General features: G+C 45.5%; 1 protein-coding gene across 2 annotated transcripts in view; it reads left to right on the top strand.

The window, feature by feature from the left end:
• IPO9 (importin 9) overlaps positions 1-11,320 on the top strand; it is a 202,156-nt gene extending 190,836 nt beyond the window's left edge. The window contains exons 21-25 of one of the 2 annotated variants that reach the window (XM_063954813.1): positions 7,933-8,061; positions 8,656-8,745; positions 9,231-9,307; positions 9,408-9,510; positions 10,043-11,320. In XM_063954813.1, the coding sequence (XP_063810883.1) occupies positions 7,933-8,061; positions 8,656-8,745; positions 9,231-9,307; positions 9,408-9,510; positions 10,043-10,050 (407 nt within the window). In that variant the 3' untranslated portion in view covers positions 10,051-11,320. Of the gene's footprint in view, positions 1-7,932; positions 8,062-8,655; positions 8,746-9,230; positions 9,308-9,407 lie in introns of both variants that reach the window. The other variant, XM_063954812.1, reaches the window with a different exon arrangement.
• Positions 11,321-18,160: the final 6,840 nt, after the last annotated feature.

Raw genomic sequence — 18,160 nt, 5'->3', positions numbered from 1 at the left:
AGATGTTTCTTCAAAGAAAAAAGGCATCTAAATTATCCCTTACTTGGACGATATCCTGAAAAGGGCAAGTTCCAGAGAACAGTTGGAGGTCGGAAGAGCACTATCTAAAGTAGTTCTACGACAGCACGACTGGATTCTAAATATTCCAAGAATCGCAGCTGTTTTCCGACGATACGTCTGCTGTTCCTAGGAATGATTCTGGGCATAGTCCAGAAAAAGGTGTTCCTCCGGGAGGAAAAAGCCAAGGAGTTATTCGACCTAGTCAGAAACCTCCTAAAACCAGGCCAAGTATCAGTGCATCAATGCACAGGAGTCCTGGGAAAAATGGTGGCTTCTTACGAAGCGATTCCATTCGGCAGATCTCAGGGGATTTGCTGGACGAATGGTCCGGATCGCATTTTCAGATGCATCAGCGGATAATCCTGTCTCCAAGGACAAGGGTGTCTCTTCTGTGGGGGCTGCAGAGTGCTCATCTTTTAGAGCGCAGCACACTCAGCATTCAGGACTGTGTTCTGGGGACCACGGATACCAGCCTGAGAGGCTGGGGAGTAGTCACACAGGGAAAAAAATTTCCAAGGAAGTGTGGTCAAGTCTGGAGACTTCTCTCCACATGAATATACTGGAGCTAAGGGCAATTTACAATGCTCTGAGCCTAGGAAGACTCCTGCTTCAAAGTCAACCGGTGCTGATCCAGTAGGACATCATCATGGCGGTCGCCCACGTTATCAGACGGGGCGACACAAGAAGCAGGAGGGCAATGACAGCAAGGATTCTTCGCTGGGCGGAAAATCATGTGATAACACTGTCAGCAGTGTTCATTCCGGGAGTGGGCAACTGGGAAGATTTCCTCAGCATAAATGAATTCCACCCGGAAAAGTGGAAACTTAATCTGGAAGTTTCCACATGATTGTAAACCGTTGGGAAAGACCAAAGGTGGTTATGATGGCGTCCCACCTGAAGCGCCAGGTCAAGAGACACTCAGGCAATAGCTGGGACGCTCTGGTAACACCGTCGGTGTACCAGTCGGTGTATGTGTTCCATCCTCTGCTTTTCATACCCAATGTATTGAAAATGATAGGAAGGAGAGGAGTAAGAACTATACTCGTGGCTCCGGTTTGGCCAAGAAGGACTTGGTTCCCGGAACTTCAAGAGATACTAAGAAGGGTCTTGATTCGGCAAGAACCGTGTCTGTTCCGGGACTTACCGCAGCTGCGTTGACGCCAAGGCGGGTGAACGCCGGATCCTAAGGGAAAGAGGCATTCCGGAAGAGGTCATCCCTACCCTGGTCAGAGCCAGGAAGGAGGTGACCGCACAACATTATCACCACTTAGGTGAAAATATGTGCCAGGGTGTGAGTCCAGGAAGGCTCCACGGAAGAATTTCAACTAGGTTAATTTCTACATTTCCTGCAAACAGGAGTGTCTATGGGTCTCAAATTGGGTCCATTAAGGTTCAAATTTCGGCCTGTTGATTTTCTTCCAGAAAGAAATTGGCTTCAGTTCCTGAAGTCCAGAAGTTGTTAAGGGAGTACTGCATATACAGACCCTTTGATGTCTCCAGTGGCACTGGGCGATCTCAACGTAGTTTTGGGATTCCCAAAAAAAAAAAAAAAAAAATCACATTGGTTTAAACAACTCAAATCTGTGGATTTGATATATCTCACATGGAAAATGACCATGCTGTTGGTCCTGGCCTCGGCCAGGCGAGTGTCAGAATTGGCGGCTTTATCTCACAAAGCCATATCTGATTGTCCATTCGGACAGAGCAAAGCTGCGGACTCGTCCCCAGTTTCTCCTTAAGGTGGTGTCAGCGTTTCACCTGAACCAGCTTATTGTGGTACCTGCGGCTACTAGGGACTTGGAGGACTCCAAGTTGCTGGATGTTATCAGGGCCCTGAAAATATAGTTTCCAGGTTGGCTGGAGTCAGGAAATCTGACTTGCTGTTTATCCTGTATGCACCCAACAATGCTGGGTGCTTCTGCTTCTAAGCAGTCGATTGCTCGTGGGATTGGTAGCACAATTCAACTTGCACATTCTGTGGCAGGCCTGCCACAGTCTAAATCTGTTAAGGCCCATTCCACAAGGAAGGTGGGCTCATCTTGGGCGGCTGCCCGAGGGGTCTCGGCATTGCAACTTTGCCGAGCAGCTACGTGGTCGGGGGAGAACACGTTTGTAAAATTCTACAAATTTGATACCCTGGCAAAAGAGGACCTGGAGTTCTCTCATTCGGTGCTGCAGAGTCATCCGCACTCTCCCGCCCGTTTGGGAGCTTTGGTATAATCCCCATGGTCCTTTCAGGAACCCCAGCATCCACAAGGACGATAGAGAAAATAAGAATTTACTTACCGATAATTCTATTTCTCGGAGTCCGTAGTGGATGCTGGGCGCCCATCCCAAGTGCGGATTATCTGCAATACTTGTACATAGTTATTGCTAACTAAATCGGGTTATTGTTGTTGTGAGCCATCTTTTCAGAGGCTCCGCTGTTATCATACTGTTAACTGGGTTCAGATCACAGGTTGTACAGTGTGATTGGTGTGGCTGGTATGAGTCTTACCCGGGATTCAAAATTCCTCCCTTATTGTGTACGCTCGTCCGGGCACAGTACCGAACTGGAGTCTGGAGGAGGGTCATAGGGGGAGGAGCCAGTGCACACCACCTGATCGGAAAGCTTTACTTTTTGTGCCCTGTCTCCTGCGGAGCCGCTATTCCCCATGGTCCTTTCAGGAACCCCAGCATCCACTACGGACTCCGAGAAATAGAATTATCGGTAAGTAAATTCTTATTTTTTTTATATATATTTTTTTTTTTTCCTTTCTCTCGTTATGGGCTGCGTCACCCTAATGAAAAGGGAGACAAAAGCCACAGATGTATGAGAGACAAAGATCCCTATTGAAGGGATCTGCATCTCTCGACAGCAGGGAGCAGTGCCCTGCAGAAAACTGTTTAATAATGGAAGCGGCTCCCTATGAAAAGGGAGACAAAGCCAGCGGTGTGTCAGGAGACAAAGATCCCTTTTGAAGGGACCTGCATCTCCCGACAGGAGATCCTCATCACGGAGTACAGTGAGTACTGGTGGTAACACCAACTGGTTGTAACATCCCTAATGGCTTAATAGACAGATGAAGATATACTGGCGGCTTAGATAGCGCCGCTGACAGATGCACGCAGGGGAGAGTCGGGACGCGCTGCTGAAGCTTATCGCTTGTACAGCGCGCCAGGGTCCCGCGGAAGCTAGAGACACGGCGGGTCGCACTGCTGAGGCAGAGACTTTCACAGCGCGCCCGGCTCCCGCAGGAGATAGAGACACGGCGGGCGCACTGCTGGGTGAGACACTTAGACAGCGCGCCCTGGTCCCACGTGAGTTTGACGCGGGGGCATACAAACGGCTTGATTATAGTACAGAGCCGGAGGAGTCACTGTTTATTAGGAAAGACAGGACATTCTAATGAAGTGCATTGAATTTTTTTACGGCGGCCATTTTAAAATAACTACATAGGCGCCAAGACGGAGGGGCAGGGAGAGCCCTCCCACTCTAAGACCTTATCAGAAGTAGTTCAGTTAGGCTCCCCCTGCTGGTAAAATGATGACATAAATAATTGAGGATCTCCTGAAGGAATAACTATTATTATTTATATTTTCAAGGGACTTCTATTCAAAGATCCTGAGGAAAATTCTGGGAGTACGTGGACAACCCTATCATCGTAGCTGATTGACAGCTGGGCTTGTGAGGGCTGCTAACCGGCTAGTGTTTGATATTTTAAATTATTCATTAATTTTTTTATTTTTTTTATTTACCTCTCTTAATCAGGAAGAGTTATTACAGCCGGTTCCAAACACTCCAACTCCCGTCATATACTACAAACTTTCTTTCCTGAATAATGGGTGAAAGTTGTGTTTAAATTGTCAACAAAAGGGCTAATCATGTTTAAGGCAGCAACCAAGACATAAAAGACCTATTACGTGTGTACGAAATGTAACACGAGGATTGACAGTTCAGGGGTGTGCGACTCCTGCTTAGACAAGGGCGCACAGCCGGGGAACAGTGCTCCATCCAGGTCATGGGAGGATATTCTTACACAGAATATCCAAAGGAAATGGCGGAATCACGCAAACAACAATCAGAGTGGGCTGCGGGGTTCTCAAAGACAATGGAAGAGTTTCTCATAAGATTAACGCCACCCGCACAACCAGACACGAATGTGCGCAAGGCAGTTAAAAGACCCCTTCCTGTTCAGGTAACGGAGGAAGAGGATGGTCTCCTTATGGATATGGAGGAAGGTGAGTTAATTGAACCTAACCTGGATGCTGATTCCACAGAAGAGGATTCAGCGATCTCCGGTATTGATTCTTTGAGGCTGTTAAGGAAGGTTAAAGAGCCTGAGGAATTCGACTTATTCGAATCCCAGAAACCACATTCAGCAGTGTTTCCCATTCCTAAGTCCCTCCAGAATCAATTGGAGGAGGCATGGAAACAACCTGATAAACGCTTCCAATTCCCAAAACGGTTTCAGGTAACGTATCCCTTACCTAAGGGTGTAATGGATAAATGGGAGAATCCACCGGTAGTGGATGCTTCCCTAGGTAGGTTATCAAAAAAGACAATTTTGCCGATACCTAATGTGACAACTTTAAAGGATGTTTCAGATCGTAAAGTTGACACAGCTTTAAAATCGATTTTTGTAGCAGCAGGTGCAGCACAGAGGCCTACCCTCATCTGTGCTTGGGTTAACAAAGCCATGGGAGCATGGGCCAGTCGTATTATACAAGCTATTGAAGAGAAAAATAGCTTGGAAGAGATTACGCATCTGGCAGAACACATTCGAGAATCGGCTTCATATTTATGTCAGGCATCTAAAGATGCTAGTAGGATTGCATCGCACATTTCTGCATCGGCCATATCGGCAATGAGAATTTTATTGCTTAGAGAATGGCAGGGAGATGCTGACACTAAAAAGGCGGTGGAAGCTATTCCCTTTGCAGGTGACACGCTTTTCTATCCAGGATTGGACAAGTAGATTTCTCAAGCTACAGCTGGGAAGTCCACATTCCTGCCTACTCCTTATACAAGAACCACTCCACAGGTTAGAAGGGGTTATTCGGGACCAACGTTTAATTCCTTCAGCTCTCGGTCCTTTCGAGGCCGAGGAAGAGGTTTTGGTGGACCAGCAAGTGGGGGCAGAGGTAGAGGCCGCTCACAGGCGGCAACCGGAAAGCAGGATAAACCTGCTGAAAAAACCGTGGCATGACGGTCTCCCAGCTCACCTGGGGTCTCCCCTGGTGGGCGCACGACTGGAGGGGTTTCAGGACACATGGACCAACACCTCTCCAGAGAGCTGGATAAACAACATAATCTCTCAGGGGTACAAGTTGGATTTTCATGAGAGACCTCAGAGTCAATTTTTTACAACAGGTTTACCTCAGGGCCCTTAGAAGGAAAAGGCGTTACTTACAGCATTTCAAAAATAGCTACAGTCAGAGGTAATTGTTCCAGTTCCTACCCCTCAGAGAGGAATCGTATTTTATTCCAGTCTTTTTGTCGTGCCAAAGCCAGACGGAACAGGCAGACCAATTCTAAATTTAAAAGTTTTAAACAAATTTCTAAGAATTTACAAATTCAAGATGGAATCAATACAGTCGGTCATTGCAGGTTTAGAACAAAAGAGTTCATGATATCCATGGACATAAAGGATGCGTACCTGCATATCCCAGTTTGGTCTCCACACCAAGCTTACCTACGGTTTGCATTGGTAAAGGATCATTATCAATTCAGAGCTCTACCGTTCGGTCTATTTTCAGCCCCGAGGATCTTCACGAAGATCATGGCGTTTATGGTGGCAGAATTGTGAGTAAGGGGAGTCACTATAATACTTAGCTAGACGACCTCCTAATCAAAGCCTCTTCTCAGGAGAAGCTGGTAAAGGATGCTCTCACATCTCACCAATTTCTAATTCAACACGGATGGATAGTGAACTTCAGGAAATCCAACCTCATTCCAACACAACGGATTCAGTTCCTAAAACGGATTCAGTTCCTAGGTCTTATAATGGACACGGTGAAATTGAGAAGTTTTCTGCCAGAATCCAAGATTCAGGACATATGGAAGTTGGTGACTCAAGTACTAGGGACACCGACGGTGTCTCTACATCTATGTGTACAACTTCTAGGAAAGATGGTAGCGTCGTTCGAAGCTATCCAGTACGGAAGACTTAATTCCCGACCCTTTCAAATAAATCTAATTGTTCAAGGAGCAGGGTCGCATTGGCTACTTCATCGGAGAATCAGACTTCATCCACAAGTACGTGTCCCCCTGACATGGTGGTTGATACACAAGAATCTCGCAGCAGGAAGGAGATTCGGCGTTTGGGACTGGAGGATTCTAACAACGGACGCCAGTCTCAGAGGTTGGGGTGCCGTTCTGGAAGAACATCAATTTCAGAGAAGGTGGGCACCTCAAGAGAGCAGATTGCCCATAAACATTCTCGAACTAAGAGCTGTTTACAACGCACTTCTATTGGCCGAGGATCTGGTCATAAGTCAGTATGTACGGATACAGTCGGACAATGTCACGACAACGGCTTACATAAACCGTCAAGGGGGATCGATGAGCAAGATGGCGTTGAAGGAATCAACGAAGATCCTGTTGTGGGCGGAAAAGCGAAACATCATCCTCTCGGCAATATTCATTCCAGGGGTAGAAAACTGGGAAGCAGATTATCTCGGTCGACAAGACATGCTTCCGGGAGAGGGGTGTCTTCATCCGCGGATTTTCAAGATGGTAGTGAGGAGATGGGGTCTTCCGCAGATAGACCTCATGGCATCGAGGCAGAATCAACAGCTGCCCAGATATGTATCCAGGACAAGGGATATTGCAGCAGGAGGAGTAGATGCGTTGACGCTTCCTTGGGATTAAGAAGGGGTGTACATCTCTCCACCCTTCCCTCTCATACCAAGGATACTGAAACGGTTGAAACGAGAACGAGTGTGCGCTAATCGCACCAGATTGCTTCCAAAGAATTTTGTTCGTACTTTATGATGGTCCAAAGAAAGGTTGGCCGGCTTCTAAGCAGTCCCTGTCTCAATGGATTAGACTTGCTATTAGACAAGCGTATATTTCCAGTGGTAAACAGGTTCCATTGCGGACAAGTGCGCATAACACTAAATCAGTGGGTGCCTCCTGGGCGGCTGCCAGAGGGGTTTCCACTACTCAACTTTGCAGAGCGGCGACGTGGTCCTCGGCCCACACATTTGCGAAATTTTATAAGTTCGATACCTTTGCGTCCGAAGATTCTAACTTCGGACGTTTGGTTTTGCAGGCAACAGACAGCACTCCCTCCCTGGGGGATAACTTTGGGACGTCCCCTAATGTATAATGGAACTCCAGTGTCCCCTAGTGGATGAAAGAGAAAAGAGGATTTTGGTACTTACCGATAAATCCATTTCTCTGAATCCTCTAGGGGACACTGGACGCCCGCCTCTGTGCTGTCAATCCTGCTGTGTTCATAGTTCTTGTTCATACAGTTCGTACAAACAGCGTTGCTTTTCTCGTTTAAAGATGTTCTTTAATGCTGTTTGTCATATTGCACGGTTCGGTTCCTCGCCATAGGCTCTCGTACGTCTCCTCGTCTCTCAGTCAAATTTTCAAAACTGAGGCATGAGGGGCGTGAAGGGGGAGGAGCCGGCTGTGCAGACAATGCAAATTTTTAAGATTGTGCCACACCTCCGGTTCACAGACTTCACACCCCTAATGTATAATGGAACTCCAGTGTCCCCTAGAGGATTCAGAGAAATGGATTTATCGGTAAGTACCAAAATCCTCTTTTTTAACATTAAGCCTTTTCTACATCGAAGTGTACGCATTTGCGGTTTGTTGTTTTGGCCATATACAGTTTTCTATCAACTTTGTCTCATGTTTTTTTTTCCCGTTTTTAGATCCTCAACGTTTTACAACCATTCCTTTGCTTGTTAAGATTTACAAGCTGATCGTTAATGAGCTTTCAAGTGTTATTGAAGCTAATGCCACCAGGCATACAGAAGAGGAGTGGGCCCAGGGCAATGGGGGTATGTGGGAACAATTTCATATTTTTCAGTTTTAAGTCTTTCTTTTTTCTTTTTTTTTTTTTTGCGTTTCCTGAATATTTAAAGGAGTATATTAAGGTTTTGTTTTTTTTTATTTTTGTTTAGTTCTGCCTTACCTTTTTCTCTCTCTTCAAGCTTTGAAAAATACCCCCTTAATCGTAATTTAGTGAAATGAATGCAAATTATAAGTGAAACATATGTAATCTATTAAATGTTTTGCTTAACTAACACGTTCTCTGACTCTTTTCTGAAAGGTAAATGCCACATTTGGTATGTGTATATAAAGTTTTTTGTTTTTGAAGGGAGGGGTTAGTCAACCAGCTTTTAATGAAACTGTTTAATTTATTTTAAAACTTAGTTAAGCAATTGTTTTTTACTACTCAAACCAATGGATATTGGTTTTAAATTTGTGCTCCAGTTCTAATTAAACAATTTCAAGAAATCCAAAGCTTTCCAATGAGCGATGGAAGGAGTTAGCATTATTATTACTGTAACGTACTGTGTAATCTTACTGTTTAAATTTTACATAGACATTTAATTGTTTTCAGCATAACTTAAACAAAATTGTTATTTCAGATGACACCAATGATATGTGGGAAGATGATGATGAGGATGAAGGTTTGGCTGGGCAACTTTTATCAGACATCCTTTCCAGCAATAAATATGGTAAACCTATGCATTTCTCTAACCATTTTAAATATTCATTTAAGATACCCAAATATGCCTGTTTATTAGGAGCTAATTAAATTACCAATCTTGTGCGCAGTAGTTTCACAAAGATTAAAAATGTAACAAATCCGATATTTACAGAGTTCTTCTAGAAGGCTTTCTTCCTTTGAAGGAAAGAGGACAGTTTAGATAGTGTCTGTAGTAGGCAACGTGTGGCATTCCTGCTGCTGTGGAACTACACGCCAATGTTTTTCTGCTGGGGCATGCTTGGATTTGTAGTTTCACAGAAGAGCGTGCCACATGTTGCCTACTCCTATTGTAGCTGATATTGCTATAGCTAGTGACAAGGCAATATGGTGTGACCTATTCCATGACATTTAACCACATATAATGCTTTACAATTGTTATAAGGTACACTGTAACTTCTACTACCATGTACTGAACCCCTTATAAAAGACATTTGCTGTAAACATCTTTCATAGATGAGGATTATTATGAAGATGATGAAGAGGATGATCCTGATGTCTTAAAGGACCCTTTATATCAGATTGACTTGCAGGTGAGAAATGTGTTGGTTTAGTTGGACAAATTAGCTGTTCTCTGCCCCTCCCTACCCACAGTTTTTATTTATTGTTCTCTGTTTTCTTTTTGTGCTTCAGACATACCTAACAGAATTTCTGCAGCAGTTTGCCCAGCAGCCTTGTTTCGCCGCCTTCTCTAATCATCTGAATGATAATGAACGTCGAATCCTCCAGTCAATTGGTATATGAGTGCATTGGACATCAAAAGAGATGATTTGCTGTTTGAAGACATAAAGCAGCATTGGGATTACCCTAAAACCTTAACCCACCTGCTGGTTGTACAATCCGAGGGACCAACCTCTCTATTTCAAAGAGTTACCTGCACAATCTTGTACATTTGGTCTGTTTTCCTTTGACCTCATTTGGGGCCTACTTCCACTGCATTGCCAGTTACGTGTATAAGATCATTGTAACCTCAGCGGTGCACAGGGTGGCAGTGTATGAGCGGTGTCCTCAAAAACTGTTAGGCATTTGCTGTGTAAAACTCTACTGATTTCACTCTTAACCAGCAACGTTGTCTTTGGCATGTAGCAGTATGGGTTTAGTATGATTGTGCTCTTCTAGCCCCTGTGGGTGATGTCCTCCTTTCCCTTCCACACTAATAACTTGAGAAACCTGGTGCCTTGTATAATGATGCATAGTGTTGATACAGTGTAATGCTAAACTGTTCTGGGCCAAGTCAACCTCTGCATGTCCCTGTCTTCTTCCCACAGGAGGTTAGAAAGCACTTTGCTGGGAAAGTACTAGAGCAGCAGCCAGATGGAGATGTAGTGCTGGAATGTAGAATACAATGCCACCTGAATGGACACAATGAAAAATCTGGACATAAGATATGAGGCATGCATACCTCCTTCATCCCGAGTCCAGCTAAGGATTATGCACCAATACACATTGGATCATTCATTTTTTTTTTTTTCTCCCAAGTAAAACTCTTTAGCAGTACTTATTTCATTTGGGATCAGTATTTCTAAGAGCTTTCAGCCAGTCTGATTTGTGACGTTTAAACTCTTATATCAACTTTATCCACGACAAGCAAAGCAACAACATTGACATTAAAGTGGTGCTGAGCAGGACATTTATTTACAGGAAAGGACGCTTTCAGGACTTAACATCAACTTAAACAAAGTTATGCAAACGAAGTTGGTGATGGAATACTTCCTGAGCTGTATTATTCACGTGACTGACTGGAGCTTCACTTTTAACCTCTCCATTTACTACCCGCAGAATTTGAAAACATTTTGTGTTTTTCATAAGTCACTTTAGGAAAATAAAATATGTGAATAAGTTATCATCTTAAAGTCCCAAACACAATTATGATTTATTTTTGGATTTACTCTGAAGTATGTTTTAAGAATGGGAATACTTGTTCCTAAAACGCCATTATTTGTGTACACAGTATAGTTTGTTGCACTAAACAGTTTGTCATGTCTTAAAGTCAGGTATAAATGCATATTAATGCACAATGCATTCATTGTTCAGGGTTTCCTGGCATTTCACTAGAGCTCTGTTTTTAAAAGTGAAGTTTAATATAGTATTCCATATGAGCCCTATAAAATCTAACTGATCCACCTCTTTAGAATAGAATTTGATGAGATACAGGACAAAGCGGAGTCTGTTAAACTACTTTGACCTTTCAGTGCCTGTGCTTTTTTACCAATACACACAGGCCATGCGTCTGCAGAAGTGGTCTGTCACTTACTATTACAAATTCCTGCTCACTGCAAAGATATTCAAGTTTGTTGTTAAAAACAAACTATCTTTTATCACTGCAATAAGCTAGTCTGTGTTTTACATTTGCAGTGTGCTACATGTACATAAGATATTTAACCATTGCTTATTGCCAGTTTCAGTCAGAAAATTGCAAGGCCAGTCTTCCCTCTTGTTACCTGCAATATAGTACTAAATGAGTAAGATTGTGTGTGTCAGTATCTTGTATTCTGAACATGAACTATAACCAGTAAACTATGATTATTTAATTATGTTGATAGTAACTTGCCTGGTCCAGGTGGATTTTTTCTTTAGTGTAGGCTTAAACTTCACATTTTGACCCCTTGCAAAGGGATAAATTTCCGATGCAACACTTTTCATAACTGGTGCATCTTCAGCTGTTTTGGCTGCTGGTTTTAAAGGGGCAGTAATTAATATAAAATATGCCTGGCTTTGTATTTAATATTACCTCTATAAAATAAATACAGTGCCTGAAACTACCTTTCGAAATAGGCTGAATGTTCAATTAAAAGGATTGTTTACATTCAATAAAACATTACAAAATGACCGACCACCTTAGCCAAAATGTTTTTCAAATGTTTTAGAAAGATTAGAATATTACTTTCAGTCATCCCGTTTTGACTTTGTGCGAAGCTATCTTGGTCCCATGCTGCCATACCATATTATACCCCTCTGTGTAGCCTGACAAAATCATAATATTGAAAGGGGATATCATCTTAAATAAGGGAGTAGCTTTCAATGTACTGTAGAATGTATCTCTGTGTTGGTTTTGATAAGTCTACATGTTCATAATGTTGACAGTACTATTTTAGCCTGTAACCAACCCTAGCCATAATTGCATGTGTCAACATTTGTGGCTGTCAACACTTTGAATATATTGACATTGTGGATGTAAACTTATCTGTCGATATTCTGAACATGCAGACAATCCTGATTGTCTACATTATGAATGTCAACATTTTGAATGTTGACATCTATATATTTCTCATACGTCCTAGAGGATGCTGGGGACGACATCAAGACCATGGGGTATAGACTGGATCCGCAGGAGACATGGGCACTCTAAAGACTTTTCATTGGGTGTGAACTGGCTCCTCCCTCTATGCCCCTCCTCCAGACATCCGTTTTAGAAATGTGCTCAGGCAGACTGGATGCACTCTGAGGAGCTCTGAGTTTCTCTGAAAAGACTTGTTAGGTTTTTTATTTTCAGGGAGATCTGCTGGCATCAGACTCCCTGCTTCGTGGGACTGAGGGGGCAGAAGCAGAACCAACTTCCTAAAGAGTTTCATGGCTCTGCTTCTGGCTGACGACACCATTAGCTCCTGAAGGGTACTGAACGCTAGCAGTGTCTAGATGCTCACTCCCACAGCACGCCGTCACTCCCCTCGCAGAGCCAGAAGACAGGTGAGTATGAGCAGAATGATCTTCAATCAAGTGAGTGACGGCTGAGGTGAGACGCGGCTGGCGGGAGCGCAGCGTGCCATTTCTGCCCTCACACAGGCACTGCAGGGTGCTGGACGCACGCGCCCTGAGCAGCAAGAAAAATACCTCAAACTGGCTAAGAGGGGGCATAAGATGCCGCTGGCACAGCCCTACCCCCGCCAGTATAAATATTAGGAAGTATACTGAGTGTAAGGACGTGCCATTGCGGGGGCGGAGCTTCTTCCTCAGGCAGCCAGCCAGCACACTGCTCAGCGCCATTTTCTCTCAGGCTGCAGAGAACACGCTGGTCCTCTCCTCCACTTCTGACAAGTACAGGGTGCTATTAAGGGGGGGGGGGCACAAAGCGATTGTGGTGTATTTAATAGTGTATTTTACTATTTAAAAGCGCTGTTGGGCTGTGGGCATACTGTGTTCACAGGCAATACTGGCACTGGGATTGTGAACTGGCTGCTCCTATCCTGTGTCCCTCTGACAGATTTTACTGTGGGTCTGTCCTCAAAAGTCCCTCTGTGTCTGTGCTGTACACGTGTGAGGCAGGAAGTTCCTCCCCGGAGAAGCCATTTTAGGGACACAGAGTTGTAATGTGGTGGCGCTACCGGCACACCAAGAGCCTGCATGGGTGAAAGAGATACGTGACAGTATGCATCTGATTAACCGAAGATTAGATAAGTCTGAATCTAAGGCTGCATGCTGGAGAAAATTTGTGGAAGATGTGATTTTTCAGGATACTGTTATTCCTTATGCGGGCGGCCCCTCTGGGTCACATAAGAGACCATTTGCAAATGTTGTAAACACTGATACAGACACTGATTCTTGTGTCGACGATAGTGAATCCAGAGAGAGAGATCATAACTTGGCAAAAAGTATACAATATATGATTGTGGCTATAAGGGACGTGTTGGAGGTTACAGAAATAACTCCTGTACCTCAGGAGAAGGCTTATTTATGTAAGGAAAAAGAAATCCAAAGTCACGTTCCCTCCTTCACACGAACTAAATGCTCTGTTTGAAGGGATGTGGGTGAATCCTGATAAAATGTTGTATTCCCAAAAGGATTCACATAGCTTACCCTTTCCCGGCTGAGGACAGAAAAAATGGGAGTTACCCCCTGTGTTAAAGTGCACTTTCTAGGTTGACAAAGAAGGTGATTCTCCCTGCTCCTGGCACGGCTTCTCTTAAGCCGTCAGACCGCAAAATGGAAACATTGAAATCCATTTATGTTACCAATGGTACACTGCTCAGGCCCACTATTGCCTGCGCATGGGTGAGTCGCGCTATTGAAAAATGGTCAGAAAGCGTGTCATCAGAAATTGACACGATTGATAAAGATGAGATACTCCCTTAAGTTAGGGAATATCAAGGACGCTGCCGCCTACATGCTGGAAGCAATGAAGGATATTGGACTCTTGAGTTCACAAGCCGCTACCATGGCAGTATCGGCTAGGCGGGCGTTGTGGATTCGCCAGTGGAACGCGGATGCAGATTCCAAAAGAAACATGGAGGCGCTCCCATATAAAGGTGAGGCCTTATTTGGCGATGGCCTGGATGCGTTAGTCCCGGCGGCTACCGCAGGTAAGTTGACATTTTTGCCCTCTGCGCCTGCACCTGCAAAAAAGACCTATCACCCGCAAATGCAGTCCTTTCGGCCCAATAAATACAAAAAGACGAGATGTTCCCCCTTCTTTGCAGGTAGGGGAAGGGGGATAAAAGCACACAGCAGCTCCAGGTTCCCAAGAGCAGAAGTCTACCCCTACTTCTGCCAAATCCTCAGCATGACGCTGGAACTCCCTTGCGGGAGGCCGCTCGGGTGGGGGCACCTCTCAAACTCTTCAGCCAGGGTTGGATTCTGTCTGGCCTGGATCCCTGGGTGTTGCAAATAGTATCCCAGGGATACAAACTGGAGTTTCAAGACGTTACTCCATGCCGATTTTTCAAATCGACCTTGCCAGTTTCTCCGCCAGAAAGAGAAGCAGTAACAGCGGCAATCCAAAAATTGTCAAGACCAGGTCATAGTCCTGGTACCGTTGTCACAGCAAGGGCGAGGTTTTTATTCAAGTCTCTTTGTTGTTCCGAAGCCGGACGACTCGGTCAGACCGATCCTAAATCTAAAAGATCTGAATTGCTACCTGAGAAAGTTCAAGATGGAATCACTTCGGGCGGTGATTGCCAGTCTGGAGGAGGGGGACTACTTGGTGTCAGTGGACATAACGGATGCTTACCTGCATGTTCCCATTTATCCTCCTCACCAGGCTTATCTGAGATTCACTGTTTAGGATTGCCATTACCAATTCCAGACGTTACCTTTCGGTCTCTCCACGGCGCCCAGGGTATTCACCAAGGTGATGGCGGAGATGATGGTCCTCCTTCGTCAGAAAGGAGTCAATATAATTCCTTATCTGGATGATCTCCTGATAAAGGTGAGATCCAGGGAGCAGTTGTTACAAAACATATCACTCTGTCAATACTCCAACAACACGGGTGGATCATAAATTACCCAAAGTCACAATTGAAACCGACGACAAGGTTGTCTTTCCTCGGGATGATTCTGGACACAGAAGTTCAGAGAGTATTTCTTCCACTGGAAAAGGCTCTGGAAATACAGAAAATGGTAAAACAGATATTGAAACCATTGAGTGTGTCGATCCATCAGTGCATTCGGTTGTTGGGGAAGATGGTGGCGGCCTACGAGGCCATACAGTTTGGCAGGTTCCATGCCAGAGTATTCCAGTGGGATCTGTTGGACAAGTGGTCGGGGTCACACCTACACATGCACAGAAAGATAATCCTATCGTCAAAAACCATGATTTCACTCCTGTGGTGGTTGCCCAGCTCTCACCTGCTAAAGCGACGCAGGTTCGGGATTCAGGACTGGGTCCTAGTAACCACGGATGCAAGTCTCCGAGGCTGGGGAGCAGTCTCTCAGGGAGAAAACTTCCAGGGACATTGGTCACATCAGGAAGCCTGCCTTCACATAAACGTGCTGGAGCTAAGAGCCATTTACAACGGCCTTCAACAAGCGGTACATCTTCAAGACCGTCCCGTGCAGATCCAGGCGGACAATGTAATAGCAGTCGCATACATAAACAGGCAGGGCGGAACGAAAAGCAGAGTGACAATGGCAGAGGTGACAAAATTCCTCTGCTGGGCAGAAAAGCATCTACAAGCTCTGTCGGCAATATTCATTCCGGGAGTAGACAACTGTGAAGCAGACTTCCTCAGCAGACACGATCTCCATCCAGGAGAGTGGGGCCTCCACCAAGAAGTCTTCGCAGAGGTGACAAGTCTTTGGGGAGTTCCTCAAATAGACATGATGGCATCTCGTCTCAACAAGAAGCTTCAGAGATACTGTTCCAGGTCGAGAGACTCTCAAGCAGTAGAAGTGGATGCACTGGTGACCCAGTGGGTTTTTCAGTCAGTGTATGTCTTCCCTCCACTTCCGCTGATCCCAAAAGTACTCGGGATCATAAGGAAAACAAAGGTTCGAGCAATCTTCATTGCCCCAGACTGGCTAAGGAGGGCTTGGTACCCAGATCTTCAGGAGTTGTTCATAGAAGATCCTCGGCCTCTTCCACCTCGAGAGGACCTGCTACAGCAGGGGCCCTGCGTGTACCAAGACTTACCGCGGCTACGTTTGAACGCGTGGCTGTTGAGCGCCGTATCCTAGCCAGGAAGGGTATTCCCAAGGAAGTTATACCCACCCTTATTCAGGCCAGAAAGGGAGTAACGTCTAAACATTACCACCGTATTTGGAGAAAATGTGTCTTGGTGTGAATCCTAGAAAGCTCCTACGGAAGAGTTTCACTTAGGGCGTTTTCTCCATTTTTTGCAGGATGGTGCGGAGGCGGGCCTCCGATTAGGATCAATCAAGGTCTAGATTTCAGCCTTGTCAGTGTTCTTCTAAAAACAATTGGCCTCTCTTCCAGAGGTTCAGACCTTCGTAAAAGGGGTTCTGCACATCCAGCCTCCATTTGTGCCTCCAGTGGCACCATGGGACCTTAACGTGGTATTGCAGTTCCTTCAATCGGATTGGTTTGAGCCTCTACAAAAGATAGAGTTGAAGTTTCTCACTTGGAAAGTGGTGATGCTTTTGGCTTTGGCATCTGCAAGACGGGTGTCTGAATTGGGGACCTTGTCTCACAAGAGCCCTTACCTGATCTTCCATGAAGATAGGGCAGAGTTGAGGACTCGACAACATTTTCTTCCGACGGTGGTTTCATCTTTCCACATAAACCAACCTATTGTAGTGCCAGTAGTTACTGACCCATTCACTGATTCAGAATCTCTAGATGTGGTTAGAGCTTTGAAAATCTATGTAGCTAGAACGGCTCTTATACGGAAAACAGAGGCTCTGTCTGTCCTGTATGCTCACAACAAGATTGGATGTCCTGCTTCCAAGCAGACTATTGCACGTTGGATCAGAAATACGATTCAGCAAGCTCATACTACGGCTGGATTGCCGTTACCGACGTCGGTAAAGGCCCACTCCACTAGGAAGGTGGGCTCATCCTGGGCGGCTGCCCGGGGGGGTCTCGGCATTACAACTGTGCTGAGCAGCTACTTGGTCAGGATCAAACACATTTGCTAAGTTCTACAAGTTTGACACCTTGGCCGAGGAGGACCTAAAGTTTGGTCAATCGTGCTGCAGGGTCTTCCGCATTCTCCCGCCCGTACTGGAGCTTTGGTATAGACCCCATGGTCTTGATGTCGTCCTCAGCATCCTCTACGGACTAGGAGAAAAGGATTTACCGGTAGGTTATCAAAATCCTATTTTCTTTAGCATCCATAAGGGATATTGCGGAATCTAGTATGATGGGTTATAGACGGGGGTCCAAAGAAGCCAGTGCAGTTTAAATTTCTTCAACTGGGTGTGCTGGCTCCTCCCCTCTATGCCACCTCCCACAGGCAGTTTAAAAATAAGTGCCCTCCGGAGAGGATGCATATTTCTGAGCTCCAGAGATTTTTCTTCAATTTCTTTTCTATGTTTGTTATTTTCTGTATGCTGTTTGGGCAACAGTATACCTGCACCGTGGGAGTTAGGGGGGGGGGGGGGGGGGTGAGGCTGTCACCGGCCTTATGAGGTGCACAGCGCCTTCCCTGCTGCAGGAACACCGTCCTGAGCGGTTGTTCAGCGGGGCACTGCGCCTTGGCTGTCACAGCCGCAGCATGTTGCACACCCCTAACGCTGCCTGAAGGTGACTGCTGTGGTGAGTGCACACCGGGGGCCCCGCTAGGGGGCTCCCCCGGTTCAAAGTGTGGCTGACCATGGGCGTGGAGTATGGGACTCTCCCGGGGGCAGGTCCCGTGAAGATCCCCCGTGTAGACTGGCACAAAAATGCTTTGACTAGCACTTGTGATGTTTTTAAGCTATATGGAGACTTTGCCAGTATAATAGATCAGTGTATCTCTGGTGCTATTTGGAGGGGGCGGAGCTTCCTTAGAGCGGGACCTGAGGCATTTTGGCGCCTTCCTCTGCTTATTGCAGCCATTCTCATCACACACAACGCTTCCTGATTCCTCAGCCACGCTGAATCTCTTGTACAGGGTGTAGCAAAGGGGGAGAGCCGCTTGTGTACGCTATCTGGGCCCTCTTTAGGACAGGAATTGTTAGTGTTTACTGTGATAAAGTAAACTGACAGTCTCACTTTCCCCTTTGATCCTGAA

This window comes from Pseudophryne corroboree, chromosome 2 (assembly GCF_028390025.1).
Source record: "Pseudophryne corroboree isolate aPseCor3 chromosome 2, aPseCor3.hap2, whole genome shotgun sequence".
NCBI lineage: Eukaryota > Metazoa > Chordata > Amphibia > Anura > Myobatrachidae > Pseudophryne > Pseudophryne corroboree.
Note: the sequence above shows the minus strand (reverse complement) of the source record. Positions and strands in the feature narration are given on the sequence as shown.